General features: G+C 36.1%; 1 protein-coding gene across 1 annotated transcript; it reads left to right on the top strand.

The window, feature by feature from the left end:
* The first annotated feature begins 5820 nt into the window (after positions 1–5820).
* Positions 5821–10500, top strand: LOC115436062 (CXADR-like membrane protein). The gene is made up of 7 exons (XM_030158776.1): positions 5821–5938; positions 6149–6304; positions 7777–8118; positions 9129–9231; positions 9576–9607; positions 9708–9763; positions 9924–10500. The coding sequence occupies exons 2-7, from the start codon at positions 6241–6243 to the stop codon at positions 10047–10049; spliced, it is 723 nt and encodes a 240-aa protein (XP_030014636.1). The 5' UTR covers positions 5821–5938; positions 6149–6240; the 3' UTR covers positions 10050–10500.
* The last annotated feature ends 5671 nt before the right edge of the window (positions 10501–16171 follow it).

Below are 16171 nucleotides of genomic sequence, written 5' to 3'. Positions count from 1 at the left end.
AGTGCACGGCAGAGTCTGTCCCACTCGCAAACTTCAGCTGGATGTTTAATGGCAATGAGACACACGTTAAGACCTCTGTGTACATCATAGAGCGTCTGGATGCAGAAAACACAGGAAATTATACCTGCACTGCCAGAAATATGGTCACAATGCTGCAAAACTCCACAGTCCTGGATCTGCGAGGTGAGGATACATTTAGAAATCAGTGATGTCTGTTTTATTTCATTCACATATCTTTGAAATGACTTTGTAATCATTGTCTTCTTTCTTTTATAAAGCATCCTGCAGTGGTCTCTCCTGGTCATATTTAGTGATAATGATCAATTCATTGACCTTGATAAGGTTAATGTAACTGGGCAAAGTGACAGGTGAGATATGACTTTATTAGAATAATAATTAACTACTGTGCCAAATAGTACACACTTAACCTCCTCTCACATGTTCTCTGTTACTGTCACATTTATTTATAGTGTTCTTTTTTTCTTGTGTTTTCAGATCAGTCCTTGCAAGAGGTATTTTGATTGTATTGGGCAATCTTATCAGTCAAATAAATATCTACCTGCTGTATATATATTTTTGGAGGGTAATCACCTTCTGTATGGCAGTTATGAGGAATATAGATGTATTTTTTCTGTTTCTTAAAAACAAAATCAGTGACATTTGTGTATGTTTGTGTGTTCTATATAAAATGTATAAGCAACTTCCTCTGTAACCATACATATACATATAGATTATACATATACAGCCTCATTATTCTCCCCTATTTTCCAGCAAATTGTTATCTAAATGAAACCATAAATTGTTTTAATTCAATAAAAGTACATCATTACCTCACTCGTTACTGCACCACAATCATTGTGATTCTGAACCTGTCCTACTTTTTATTACCTCCACCTAGGAGGTAATGTGATCACTTTGCTTTGTGTGTTTGTGTGTGTGCGTGTTTGTTTGTTTGTTAGCAGGATAACTCAAAAAGTTATGGATGGATTTTCATGAAATTTTCAGGAAATGTTGATACTGGCACAAGGAAGATATGATTAAATTTTGTTGGTGAGCGGGGGTGGGGGGGCCATGGGGGCCCACTGATCTGCCTTGGCGGAGGTCTGCGCTCTCTGAGTGCTTTTCTTGTTTGTAAATGTTCCCACTGAATATCAGTATAACATGCAGATAATAATCACAGACTATAGATCTCATAAAATGATTACATTCATTACTGTTACTCTTTTATGTATCCTGTCAAGCACATTGTGCCATATAAGTGCTATATAAATAAACCCACCCTTGGAGTTTTAGTTTATTACTCTGTCCACCGAAGGGGATGCAAGGGGTATTGTGTTTGGTTCAGTTTGTTTCTTTGTTTGTTTGTTCTTTGTTTGTTACCACTATAGCAGCAAAACTATTGACTATATTCATAGCAAATTGGGTTTATAGATTGCCAGAGACCCAGAATAGATCCGATTACATTGTGAGAAAAGTAGGTCAAAGTTAACTTTCTTTTTTTTTTTTTTCTCCCATTTACTTATAATGCATGAAATTTCAAATGTCCATAAACAATCAATTCTGTTTCAATTTACTATAAACTTGGCACATATATAGAGATAATTCATATGCTGACATCAGCACATGAATAGACATGATGACATGAGCTGCATCGATGCCAAAATAAGCTACAACATCTGTGAGGGGTGGGGTTTGTTGTGCCTGGCACCACTTTTTTTTTTTTTTTCATTTTATTTTATTTTCAGTCTTGCTCCCACCATAACTGACTGTATAGAGAAATAGTAATGTCCTTCTTGGTGAATACGCGGAGCAGCCAATCAATCTGTAGGCATAAGAATTCAACTGGAAGCTCCACCAGCCTCATTTTCTCCTGCTGTATCTGGTGAGCAGCAGGTCTGCAATCCAAACTCATCATTCAGGATTTGTCTTGTCCAGGATGTTTGGAGAAGCTCATCTCATTTGGCAGTGTTTTACAGTCAGAGTCTGGTGTGACAGCGGTGGTAATCACTTGGGTGATCTTTGGTTTTGTGGTTTGACCTTCAGGTCTCAGCGGCATGAGGCAGAGGATGAAGGATGCTCTGTAACACAATGAGCAGCAGAAATGACCATGACAACACCTGGGTCCATTCATCCCATGAGCTCTACTGTTTACTGTTTTTGCTATAGATCATTGGTGAATAATACATCTCATCCTACTGTGTTGAGCACTGAATGTAGTAGAAAATGTTCCTGTTATTTTAATTAGTTAGAGTTATAGTTTTTTCATCATCTGTCTCACCTCAGGGCATCATTAAGACATTTCCTTATTCACCTCATTAAATAGTTGACAGCAGAAAAACTGTAATTTGTGGTTTGTTTACTGTCAGGGAATTTTTTCATCCTATTTTCTTGTCTCTTTTTTTTACACAAACACCATGTAAGTGACATTTTGACTCTTTTAAAAACACAGACAGGTTGTATAATGAATATTAAAGTATGAAAAACATGTGTTCTTACATTGAGTAAAGGATTCAGCCAAAGTTTCACATTCACCAAGTGTTTCCACAGCAGCAGCAGGACTCATTAGTAATAAAAGTAACAGTCTAAAGTATGCATTGTCAGACATTTAAAGCAGTCTTTGAGCATGTTTTCCATATTAAATGCACCAGTCTCTCTGTTCAGAAAACATTTTGCGTGCATTGATTGGTAGGAGTGTGATTTAAGATGCAGAGCTGTTACCGGAGCTCAGCTGTTATTCCTGTCATACCCTGTGGACCAATCATTGACATGCAAGGAACAAGCTGAGTTCGACCAACTGAAACAGGCAAAGCTTTGCATCTCTGACCTGATTACCCTTTGGAGCACCTGGGGCTAATTTTACCTGGGACTCTGATTGGTGGAGATAATTATACATCGCTTTTCTGAAACACAGCTTCCTTCAGGGGGCTTGACATGGGGTCACTGGTGCGAGGCTCTGAATTAATCTACTGCTTGGGTTGATGCTCTTTTGTTTCTTCACACCAGCATCTCACCTGAGACTGTGAAATCACGTAAGATGCACTTTGGACCGACAGCGAATACAGGCGGGGGGTAAAGTATTCACAGTGTCTTCAATCACACTGTCATTAACGCTCTACATAAATATCTTAGTGAGGCGCTATTACACGACATAAAAGTACAATACCTGCAATAATGTCATGAATCAACACTCTGCAGTCATCATAAATGGTATTGCTACATCTTCTTATCTCATCTTCTTTGATTCCATTGGAAAGAAACAGTGAATAACCTTGGAGAAAGTAATACAGCTGTGGCAACACATAAATGAAGCCAAATAACATTTAGATCATCGTGTGCTAGTTGAACTCCAAAGCAGAAAATGTGCTGAGAGGGCTGTGGAGATCAACTGTGAAGGTCTTTATGGCTCACAACACTTGAAATGAATTCACAAAGATGAAATGATCATTATGTACAGTGAATCAACAGCAATGGATTGTGTCCTATTGATGTATGTGTTAATGACTCACAAACAGAGCTTAAGTTGGTTTACAGTAGTTGTTTATGGGGTGTTTTACAGAACATTTGCTTCATTACTCTATGATGTATCAGATTCACAACATCATATAGTAATGATGAATTTAATGAGGTATATATTGTGTCTAAAACCAGTTTCTTAACTGGTGGGTCGTGATCCCAAAGCGGGTCATTGACTCATTCTAAATGGGTTTCTAAGTATGTGGTTGGTGTGTGGAACTGCTTTTTTTAATGCTTTAAATGAGATTTTTTTGTCAGAGTTTTAGTGTAGTGGCCTTACATGAAACATGTGTAGTAGGAGGACATTCTGTTGCCATGGTAACACTGATATTAGACTTACATCATTATTTTTGGTAAGATGTAGTGTATGTAGTACAAGTATAAATGTGTTATAGATATGAAGTTTTGGGGTTTTTTTTTACTTATTTTGTGTACGAACACAGCTGCTATAGTTGCATTATTCACTTGAGAGTCTAATAGATTAATGTGCTCTGATTGTAGTGGTGAAAATGTGTACATCTTGTTTAATAAAAAGCTTCCAATGACACTGAGCAGGTGTTTATTAGCTGAGTTATGCTTGAAAAACACATTTGCTTGGTTTTAATCCTATTAAAGTGTGACAGAGTTTGATGACTATGGGAAAACGCGAGTTCCAAATGAAGACAAGTAGATAACCACTGCTCTGAAATCACTGAAGATACAAGTTAGAATCTTTTTTTTTATTTTTTATTTTTTTTTAATTAATCATCAACATTTACAACTATTTGCAACTAAATCAATTATGTTTAGCCTAAAATTCTTTAGAATTAAAAAATGCCTGTATTATTTTCAATGGATTTACAAATAAAATCCTTGGTCAAAATGTATATTTTGTCGCGCAAGTTGCAATTGTGTTTTTTATTATCCATACAACAATTTTTAGCTTCCTTCAACACTATTGTTTTTGTACAGTTGTAATGAACATGTCTTTATTTTTTAATGTTACTTCAGTGACACTACAATAAAATACAGTATTAAAACATAAAAGGCAGAGCTAAATGTTTTCTATGGGTAAAGGAATTAGTGTGACATTTGTTTGGATTTAGAAACTACAAGTCTGATGATGGCCTATAGTGCAGGTGTGTCAAACATGTGGCCCAGGGCACAAATGCGGCCCGCCAAAGGTTCTAATCCAGCCCATGGGATGAATTTGTGAAATGCAAAAATTACACTTAAGATATTCACAAAAATTGTAGTTCAGGTTCCACATACAAATCAGTAAAATATTATTATCATAACCTATAAATATTCATAACTCCAAACTTCTTCTTTTTGTAAACGTAAACATTTTCATGTAATTTTCTTGTATTTAAACTAGAAAAACCCCTATCATTTCACAAAAAACGAAAATAACCTAAATAAATATGAACAACCTGAAATGTCTCAAGAGAAGTAAGTGCAATTTTAACAATATTCTGCCTGCTATTAAATGTTTTGTGTATTTGTAGAGCCACTTTGTAAGTTGTAATGAACATGTGTAAATGATAAACTGAAGCATAATATTGTTAAAATTGCACTTTTTTTTTTTTTCTTAAATTTTAGGTTGCTCATGTTATACACATTGTTTTAAAAATAGTTTACAGATGTAAATGCTTTCATCATGTAAGGAAAATTTGGAGTTGACATTATTTATATATAATTATGTTATTATTTTACTGGTCCGGCCAACTTGAGACCAAATTTGGCTGAATTTGGCCCCTGAACTGAAATGTGTTTCACACCCATGGCCTAGTGGATGGTGGATGGTAGACTTTTGCACAATACAGCTACACATACCGTATGCATGCTGCAGTTCGTTAAATACAGTGCAAACCTATAACCATCAAAAGTATCTCCTTCTGTCCTCACAGCTGCTGAAACATTTGACTTTACAGTAGATTTCATGATTTCACCAAGCTGACCCAGACCACAAATCTAAGCAGCTAAACACACACCCACAACCAGGAGGATCACACAAAGATGTCCACAAACCACACTGAGCATCAGAGACGAGCTGTTGACCGACCAGATTTACTGGTAACTGTGATGATCCCCCAGACGACCTGTCAGCAAAGGGATTCGTGTCATTTCCAGACATGAACACTTTGATTCCTAATGATTTCAATAACACTAATCATCAATAATAATTACAGTGATGCAGCTTTTGAAGGATTCCTCATACATTATCATAATTTGCCCACAGGAGGTCACTGTTCTGCTGGTTTACACAGTTTGAAGACAGAGTAGAGCGATTAGTCACAGGAAAGTATTCTCATTAATGACTACTGACTTTTTAATTCCAGACTCTGAGAAGGGGAACCATTGCCCTTTAAGATGTGCTAGAATTTATAACTTAATTTCAGGTCATTTCCAAACATGAAATGCTTCACACATCCTCTAAATTCTGGTGAGTTAAAGAGTATCCTTCCTATTTTGAAATCTTCCAAATACGTAGCTTGAAGTTTCAGGAACAAATATAGAACAACATTGTGTTTTGTCAGACAGAAATGGAGCATCTACCATCAAGGTTGTTCCTCTTTGCAAACACTTGTCTGTAGTGTTTGCATCATGCTGTCATCATATTTTTTTCTTGTTTCCAAACTGCATGTTTCTTCAGTGTTGACTCACTTTGGACTAAAGGTGACTCCCTGGAGGAAACATTAATTTTCACAGACTATTGGTTTTATCCACATCATTGGGTCGTGAACAATGGAAACTGGAGGCACATCAACTTTCATATTGTTGCAATGGATTTACATCACATTACTCTCAGGTAAGACACTTATTTTTAACACTGAACATGTTCGTTACCATAGAAGCACATTTATTGTGTCATTGTATTCCCGCCTCATGTGCCTGGTGTGTTGATGTGTTGATACTGTCTCAATTCTATACTGTCTGTATTTATTTATTGTATATATTTATTAGGTTGTTTTAGAGCAAGGGTTAGGTTTTAGCTTAGGTAGAAATAGGGATTGTCTTCATAATCAATTGTACTGTTTGCTTAATGTCTTGGGCCCCCGTTTATAAGCTATGGATAATTTCTGGGGTTACCCTTTTCACAAAATCATGTCTTGCTTTAAATCAGGGGTCTCAAACATGTGGCCCAGGGGCCAAATGCGGCCCGCCAAAGGTTCAAATGCAGCCCATGGGATGAATTTGTAAAGTGCAGAAATTCCACAGTCAAGGCTGTGGAACTCATTTTAGTTCAGGTTCCACATACAGCCCAATATGATCTACAGTAAAATAATAACAGCATAAAAACCTACAAGAAATAATGACTCCAGATTTTCTCCTTGGTTTGATGTGAAAAAAACATTACACTATGCCTATAAATAATGACAACTTCAAATATTTGTCTTGGTTTTAGTGCAAAAAATAACATTAAATTATGAAAATATTAACATTTACAAACTATCCTGTAACAATAAAACCTGAATAACCTGAACAAATATGAACAACCTGAAATGTCTAAAGAAAATTCAGCACAATTTTAACAATTTTCTGCCTGTTACTAAATGTTTAGTGTCTTTGTAGATCCAATCCATAATGCGTGTGCATAAATGATAAGTTGAGGCATAATATTGTTAAAATTGCACTTATTGTTCTTAAGAAATGTCAGTTTTTTCAGGTTATTCACATCTTTTTTGTTATAAAAGTAAGTATTTTCATCATTTAATGGGGGGGGGGCAAAAATTTTTTAATAAAAAATAAATTTTTGTCAGCTGTAAAACACAGAAAAAAATTTGGAATTGTCATTATGTATAAATTATTATGCTATTATTTTACTGGTCTGGCCCACTGGAGATCAAATCGGTTTTGAAGGTGGCCCCTGAAAGAAAATGAGTTTGAGACCCCTGCTTTAAATTATGAATACAAGTTGCATATGTATTTTAAATAATTTGTAAATAAATGTGAACTGAACTGAAATTTTGTGCACAAAACACAAAAAAGTTAATAAATATAGATGATATGACCTTATATGTATTTATATAGTTCATACTTGAAAGAAAAGACATATTGTTTTAAATTTATGAATAAGTGAATAGTTTTTATAATTACAGTAAAAGACTATTGAAGCATAATTTCATAGCTGCTGATACCATATGTGAACAAAAAAAACAAAACAAAAAAACCCATCAAGTCCCATACAAAACAGAGTTCAGAAAGACACAGCTCATTTCCATTCCTGTCTCTCTGTCTGCCTTCTCTTCGTCCTGCCAACATGTCTTCTTCTGTTGGCAGTTATCAAGGCACAGGAAGTCAAAGTGTGGCCTGAAGTGACTGGATACCTCGGGCACGATGTCACCTTACACTGCGAGTTCATCCAAGGACCACAAGTAGCAAATATTACTCAGGTTCAGTGGGCTCTGCTGCAACCAAACGGAAAGGAAAATGTTATTATTGTGTATAATACGATTTTAGGACCAAGCATCCATAAACCTTATGTGGAGGAGAAGGTAGGGATTGAAGGACTTTCCCTCATCATTAAAGATGTGAATATGACAGATGCAGGTTTGTACCGCTGTAGCATCTCAGCGTTCCCCAGTGGCGCATTTGAAGGAACTACCAAGCTTATTGTTAAAGGTAAGTGAAGTATTTTATAAAGTCTGTTTATAACTGCAACAGTTCTACTATTAACCCTTAAAGACCTAGAAGTGCTTTGTGGCTGCCTCCAAATGATTTTTCCTCTATAGTTAATCTTTCCTAAGTAATTTATCACCACTTGGTATAACATTTTCCTCTGTTTTATTGGGTTTTTTTTTTTTTTTTTGCATTTTTCAGGGAAAATTAGGTATTTTCCTTTATTTAATTTACTGATTATGTAGATGTTCACAAAAGCTCTGAGTAAATTCAAAGGTTATGACTTCAGAACAGAGAAAAACTAAAGAAAAAGTGAATTATCAGAAAAAAATATGTAATTAATTAAACAAAAAAAAAAAAAAAAAAAAACAGCATCTATAACCAATGTCATTTAACAAACTACATGGTTTTTACTAGTAAATCAACACTGTAGAAGATGACTGTGTTTCCATGTTCACGGAGTCTCTGAATGTTCAAATGGGTCATATCTGATTCAACTGAAAAGCTGAGAAACCACAATTTACCTGAATTATTAAAGTGCATTGATAGGATTAGTGTTTTAACAGTTAATAATCATTTTATATCAGTAGATGCTTTTGGTCACCAGTGGCTGTTATGGTCTGTGATGGTTAATGGATCAGTTGTCATCTATTAAATGAATCTCTAATTATTCTGATAATGTAAAAAAAATGATATAAATCGACATTGTCTGATTCCAGCTTCTTAAATTTGAATAATTTCTAGTTTCTTTCCTCCTGTATGACAACTTCATCCAAGAAAATATGACTAAGAAGGACAACATTCAAAATAAGCAAAACACTACAAATCAAAAAAGTATTTTAATAAAAGATGACAGAATTTCTGGATAAAAGACCGAACTGTATACCATCATAAAATAAATGTGACATAAGTCTCTGGAATACTGGAATATGATATATAAAAAACCAGAAAATGGTATTTTACAATAAATCATGTCTACACTTGTTTAACTGTTGTAATGTTTCTTCTCTCAGAACAGATGCCGTTGTCAGTGGGTGTGATTGCTGCTGTAGTGATCATAGTCATGCTGATGTTATTGATCATAGCAGCCACAACTTACCTCATCTTCATCAAACGGTTTGTGTGTCATCATCATCTTAAGGAGCTGTAAAAAGTCATCACTTACCAGTTTGTGATTCAACAGAAAGTTATAATTAAATATTTCATCCTCAATTTATACTATCATTTATGGTAGTACTGCAGATGATAAGCTTTACACAGACAGATAGATAGATAGATAGATAGATAGATAGATAGATAGATAGATAGATAGATAGATAGATAGATAGATAGATAGATAGATAGATAGATAGATAGATAGATAGATAGATAGATAGATAGATAGATAGATAGATAGATAGATAGATAGATAGATTGACAGTTCATGTGAAACTAATGTGAGTATTTCTGATCTGGTGCAGGTGTGATTCGTCAGTTAACCTCATCCACACTGGTAAAAACTAAACTAAGTTCTTTTTTCTTTTTCTGTGACCACTGCATTCATCTCGATCAATAGTTTCAGTTCCTTTGAGTAAAACATGTCTGTCCTTTAGATACAAATGGTCCAGTGACAGATGTGGCCCGACCGTCTGTGATTAAAACAGAACAGGTGAGTCAGCATTAGACATTATCTCTCATTAGAAGACGTTTCAGTCCGGAAATTCTGAAATGATGAAAGAGAACAAGAGAAATAATATTCAATAATGTGATGACAAGACTGAACAAATACTAGATCTGCATCAATAAACTGTCTCTCATTCTTGCTTAAGGATGTGGTCTATTCTGAAGTCACGACTAAACCATCCAGAGGTGAAACTGCTTCATCCAGATACAAACACTCAAAGACTGAAGATATCACATACTCCGAAGTCATATTTTTACGGCAGCAACAGTAAGACAGTGAGGAGATGCATGTTCAAGTGTTGTCATTCCACTTCTGGTATTTGATAAGGACAAAGATAGCTGCTGCAAAGCTGCTGAGGTTAAGTTGGCACCAAAATGTTACCATTTTCTGAACATTTAGTCAGATTCTCTTCACATTTTGACAGTGACAGTAAGCTGTTGGATGAGGTGCTGCACAGTGACAGCCTCCTACAGTGTTTTCTGTCAATAACCCATTCCCAACATGTCATCCAGTAAACATTTAGACCCTGCCAGTGTGGACTGAGGAGTCGAGGTTGCTCATATCATAGCTCAATATGATAACACCCACCTGTAACTGTAAAGTGACCTTACTCTACTGCATTAGTGTAGCCAAGCCATCAGTGTGTCCTTCTGCATGTCATGTGATTACAGTGCAAGCTACGGCAACTTGGATTGTAGCACCAAAAAAAAAAAAAAAAAAAATGTTATTGACCCATAAAGATCCAGTGCTTCTTTTGTGGCACTTCCCAAATGATATTTTTTTTCTCTATTTCTCATTTGTAATTTATTTATTCATTCCAAACTAAACTGGCTGCATCTATCAATGGTCCGCCCTGGATGAGGTCAGTTCTGTCTGAGGTTCAGGGGGCTCAGCGATGGAACAGTTATATTCAAATCACATCTCAGTCATTTTAAGTATAGGCTTAGGACATTTCTGATTAAACAAATTTAAATATTCCTCATACATACACTCTCCCACCCTTACACGCATTTACATATACTCGTTCTTTTATCCTTTGTTTATGTTTTTGTTGTACTTGTTTTATTTTTATTGTCTTTCTTTATGCTAATGTTGTAATGAGGTGAGATTAATTTTATAAGCCCCATGGGGTTTTCTGTTCTCACCAGCACAGCCTGTGTCTTTGCTTGTCCTAATGTTTGATTTGTTGTTGTGTGCAAATAAATAAATAAGTAAATAAATAAATAAATAAAAATAAAATTAAAAAACAAATGACTGGAAAGGAGCATGATGAAGAAAACGTATAATGCCTGTCCCTTTCTTAAAACATCTGCTTACATCAGATAAGTTGCCGTTACACTTATTTAACCTTTCTAAAGTGATTTCTCACCATTTATCATTAAATTATCATCTGTATTTTGCATTTTTAAGTGAAAAATCACATATTTTCTTATTACATTATATTTAACCTTTCTTAAGGGATTTATAAGCATTTATTCTAATATCATCCACTGCAGTTTGCTTTTTAAAGTGAACGTTATGCATTTACCTATATTTAATTCACAGATCATATAGATGTTCATTAAAGTGCAGTGTAAACTTAAGGGTTAATATATCAGAAACAAAGAAAACTGAAGAAAAAGTGACTTTTTCAGTAAAATCTATCATTACTTGAACATAAACCAAGTGTCTCCATCCCTTGTCATTGATCCAACTCCATGGGTTTTACTGGTGACTTAATGTTGTAGAACATGACGGTGTTGCCACATTCACTACGGCAGTGTTTCCTAACCAGTGTGCTGAGGCACATAAGTGTGCCGTGAGAAATCATCAGGTGTGTCGTGGAAGATTATCTAATTTCACCTGATTGGTACTGTAAGAAAGTGGCGTGATATAGGTACGTACGACTGCACGCGCCAGTGATCCACTCTACAACAACAGTTTCCCTTTGCAAAGTGAAAATGAAGGTGAACCAGCCCCAATGCTGTGTGTTCTGTTGATAAACCCACCCACACTAGTGTTACGCAGACCTGCGGATCAGGTTGGGGGGGCATATGCCTCTGTTATATGAATTCCTTCAAGAATGTCAGTTTTGTGTTCAACAGGCCCAGGTTTCACACTGAGGAAGTAAATTGAGACTAGATTTGCATTATATTTCAATAAATATACTTTTTGTGACATTTTTATCAGGTGGTGTGCCTTGTGATTTTTCTAATGTAAAATATGTGCCGTGGCACAAAACGGTTGGGAAACACTGCACTACGGAGCCTCTGAACATCCAAATGGGTCATATCTGATGAACATGAAAAGACGACTAACAGCATTTTACACCAATTATTCACATGTATTGATAGGATTAGAGGATCAACAGGTATTTAACATTTTAGATCAGTAGATGTTTTTGGTCGCTGATGGATGTTTGGGTCTTTATGGGTTAAAGTTTGGAAACCTACATGAGATATTTATATACACCGATCAGTCATAACATTATGACCACTAACGGGTGAAGTGGATCATTTTGTTGGAGTGGTACCTGTCAGTGGGTGGAATATATGAGGAAACAAGTGAATATTTAGCCCTTGAGGTTGATGTGTTGGAAGCAGCAAAATGATCTGAGTGACTTTGAAAAGAACCAAATTGTGATGCTCTAATGACTGGGTCTTGGGACTGGGACTTGGGTGGCCCTGGTCTGCAGCGGCCAACCAAAGGATGGCCAGATCTCGACCCAGTTGAGCATCTGTGGGGGCATCACACCATAATACATAATACTGTGTATGTCCCCCCCTTTTGACAACAAAAACAGCACCAACCCGAGGCATGGACCTTTGAAGGTGGGCTGTGGTGTCTAGCACTGACCCATTAGCAGCAGTTTGGGAGATGCAGTCATTTAGTCATCACAGTTCGGATGTTGTCAAAGTCACTCAAAGGCCTGTTTTCCTGTTTCCAATGCATCAACTTTGACAGCTAAATATCCACTTGCCACCCACTGACATGTGCCAGTGTAATAAAATAATCAACAGTATGACCACTTCATCTGTCTGCGGTCATACTGTTATGGCCGATCTGTGGGAGTGTGACCTTTTTTGGGCTCTTTACAAAGCAACCATTTAAGGGGGAAATGAAATTAAGGAACATAAAAATGCTAAACTATTCTGATTAATCAAATGGGAACAATCATCAAAGGACAGACGTGTAATAATAATGAATTAGTTGAGGAACTTACTGCACTTAACCGCAAAGTCCGCTCCGTTTTTAGTCTTATTCATAACTCGTGTACATTGTGGTGAATTCCACTTAAGTACAGGCACAGGATGAAAACAGCATAACAAAAGCAGATCTGTACAGAGACACAAAAATGACAGCTCCACTTCATTTTTCTTTCTTCCTGTATGTTCTGTTTTTTGTTTATGTGTCAATTTGTTTGGGTCAAATTTCTGTTTTTTGCTATTTTTCTTATATGACAACAAATTACCGCTTAGACCAAAGTATCAGGTGAAATCAGCTGTTTCACAAGAATAGGAAGTGAGAACGAGAGGAAGAGGAAGAGAGAATGGAGGAAGAAGAAGATGAAGATAACAAAGACTATACCAGGCTTAGATTTTCTCTGATGTGTATCCAGGGCAGACATGCGACAATTAATCCTTTAAAATCAATCTCTTACCTTTCATGAGTTTCACTACCATACTCCATTGACTATTCTTTTTCTTTATGTTGCTGTTGTAGCAAAAAAACCCTGCATCAATGTAAAAACATGCCTCTGCAGCCCTGTGTTTTTGTGAAACCTTCCTATTTTTGTGTTCAGTGAAATGTGATTAGATTTACCGTACTGGAACATTGTTTCACAGACGCCTGTGTGAGAAAATTAAGAAAGTATACAAAGCACTGAAGACAGCAGCGTTTTGTATAAAGTACATGAATGCGCTATTGTTGCTTTCAGAGTCATTCAGATGTGGATCATTTTGTTACCTGCTTGAAAAAAGCTTGTTAGGTTTTGATCGAAGAGCTTTCGCTGCGTTGTGTATTATTTGGCTTGTGTGTGGAGTTCTGACACAGACAGATTCTACAAGTGTAAGCAGCTAACAAAAAAAAAAGAACAGGTATATTTCATGCACTTTATGACTGTTTCCTGTTTCTGCCAGTTTATGTTAACTTGTGTGAATCAGCTTTGAATTAAAATCCATTATTCTATCATAACATGCATCTCTGTATGCACTCCAGTGGCACATTTGGATCTTCCGATGTGTCATTTCTGCTTTGGGTTTGTTTTTCATAGCCTCAAAGGTTGTCAGTTCCTGCATGTTCAGTGGATTACAGTCACAGAAAAAATTATTAGACCATCAAAAGTCATCAAAAACAATGGTTATGCAATCAGGTACTAACTCCTGTGTGCATCATGTGACTAAAACAGAAAAGAAAAGAAAACATGGAATGCCTAAAAGCACTGTTTTTGGTAGTACAATGCCACAGATATTGATGGAAGAACTGAAGTGATTTTGGTTATTATCAAGAAAACATGATATCAGCTCTGAAATTAGACTCTTATGAGCTATTTTTGTTATCATTAGATTTGTCCAAACAAATGTACCTTTAGTTGTATCAGGCATTAAAATGAACAAGAAACTGAAGAAAACAAGGATGGTCTAATAATTTTTTCCACTACTGTAAATGCAGAGGTTCAGTTTCTCCTTCTTCCTCTACATTCTCACAGTGTACAAAGGTGTTGCACTGAAACATACTTCATGAGTAGAGGTGACAATGTACGGTTTGCAAAGTTGTTTTGTTTTTCTGCCAGCATTTCCTGTCACAGTAGGTGTGAGACTGAGAATGTAATCTGTTTTTTTGCTTCATGAATATATTATATATTTACTTGTTTTGTTGTTACAGTATATATTTTATACTGAATGTCATTTTTAACTAAACTAACTGCAATCATTGTGGTGCAATTGTGTCCATTTAAAGCAGCACAACAAGCGTGACTGTATATACTATTACCTCATGTCTCCAGTCTTGTTCGCGGCTACATTTGCTCAGTAACAGTTGCTCCTATACTGTCACAACCATTTGCAATCTTTGGTTATAGTGCGGTCACAGCAGGAAATAAGTAAAGATAAGACAAAGAGAAGTGTTTCATGTTATCGCAAACACCAAGAGTACATTTAAAAAGCACAAATGTGTCTCTAAAGGACTGTTTGTGTATTTTTTTTTTTTATTCCAAAAGAAGATTGTGTGTCTATAGGTTTGAACAACAGGGTGGTCTCTCTGAAGAACATCATTGCACCTTTGTCCCCTCACCTCCCATCCTCCCCTTCACCCACAAGCACACTATAGAACCTCTTGCTCTTCAATAGGAATAATAACAATTTAATCATAATATTCATCATCCGTTTTAATAATCCATTTAGCACTAGTATAGAAATATGAAAAAATACCAAAGAAAAGAACATAAAAGTAAACAAAAAGGTTTGTTTTTGTGGAGTGACTGCTCTCGACACCCCATTGGATTTGTTTTGTGACCCTCCCTTCTCGTTCGAGACCCATTCTAGAGATGTTTTGGGTTTTCAGTGTGTAATCTTTTCTCATCTTTCCACATAAATGACGTGCAGCTAATGAATGCTGTCAGCTGATGGTTTAAAGCTGTTAATATCCACATTAATGGCTCTGTGGTGCTTTTACATGTGTGTGTGTTCATATACAGGATGAACGAAAAATAACAAGGAATGCAGATTGTGAAGACAAATTGGGAAATAAACACAACCAGTCCGGTTACCGTATTCTGACATGAAGGGAGTTGGAAATGAAGAAGCGTGTGAGTGTATTTTTTATCTTGAGTGTGACTAATGTGTAGAGAGGTTCGACTCGTGTTGCCTTGTCAGCATTCTGAACACAAAGACAGAAGTAAACAGAGACAGAGACACATCAAATCCTGCTGACAGCAGTCATTTAGCAAACAGTATAACGTGTGCAAACAATGTTATCATTCATTATCTGGGGCACATCAGCATGAACACATCTTTTTCACTGCAAATGGCAGGATTTTGCATCGGACTTCACCACAGCGTTAACCTCGACTCTGCTATTGTTGCCCAAATCGGAGAGAACAATGACTGCTTTTTGAGGGATTTGTAAAGGACTGTAATTTTTGCACGATAACACAGTTCATATAAGTGCTGAATATGCATGAGTGATAAGTTGATAAGGGATAAAGACGTTGCTGCAGTACAACGGCGACTCCTGCTGTTAGGGGAAATGTGAACTGATGAATCTTAAAGGAACTTAGCTTAGGTGATAAGTAAAGGCTACTTTCAGAAAGAAGGATAAAGGTACAGATAGGAGTTAGAAAACTGTTGGGAAAAGGAAAAAAATGTCTTATTGATAAGCCTCGTTTTTAAGAAGGGAGCATAAGCTGCTGAAAAG

Source organism: Sphaeramia orbicularis, chromosome 16, assembly GCF_902148855.1.
Source record: "Sphaeramia orbicularis chromosome 16, fSphaOr1.1, whole genome shotgun sequence".
Classification (NCBI taxonomy): Eukaryota; Metazoa; Chordata; class Actinopteri; order Kurtiformes; family Apogonidae; genus Sphaeramia; species Sphaeramia orbicularis.
The sequence above is the reverse complement of the archived record's forward strand: the minus strand, read 5'-3'. Positions and strand labels throughout refer to the sequence as shown.

What these genes read in the sequence shown, in the direction of transcription:
- LOC115436062 (XM_030158776.1), top strand. Translation starts at nt 6,241, where the DNA reads ATGGAAACTGGAGGCACATCAACTTTCATATTGTTGCAATGGATTTAC. An exon ending in TACCAAGCTTATTGTTAAAG is followed by an intron (nt 8,119 to 9,128) that starts GTAAGTGAAGTA and finishes TTCTTCTCTCAG; the next exon opens with AACAGATGCCGTTGTCAGTG. An exon ending in CTGTGATTAAAACAGAACAG is followed by an intron (nt 9,764 to 9,923) that starts GTGAGTCAGCAT and finishes TTCTTGCTTAAG; the next exon opens with GATGTGGTCTATTCTGAAGT.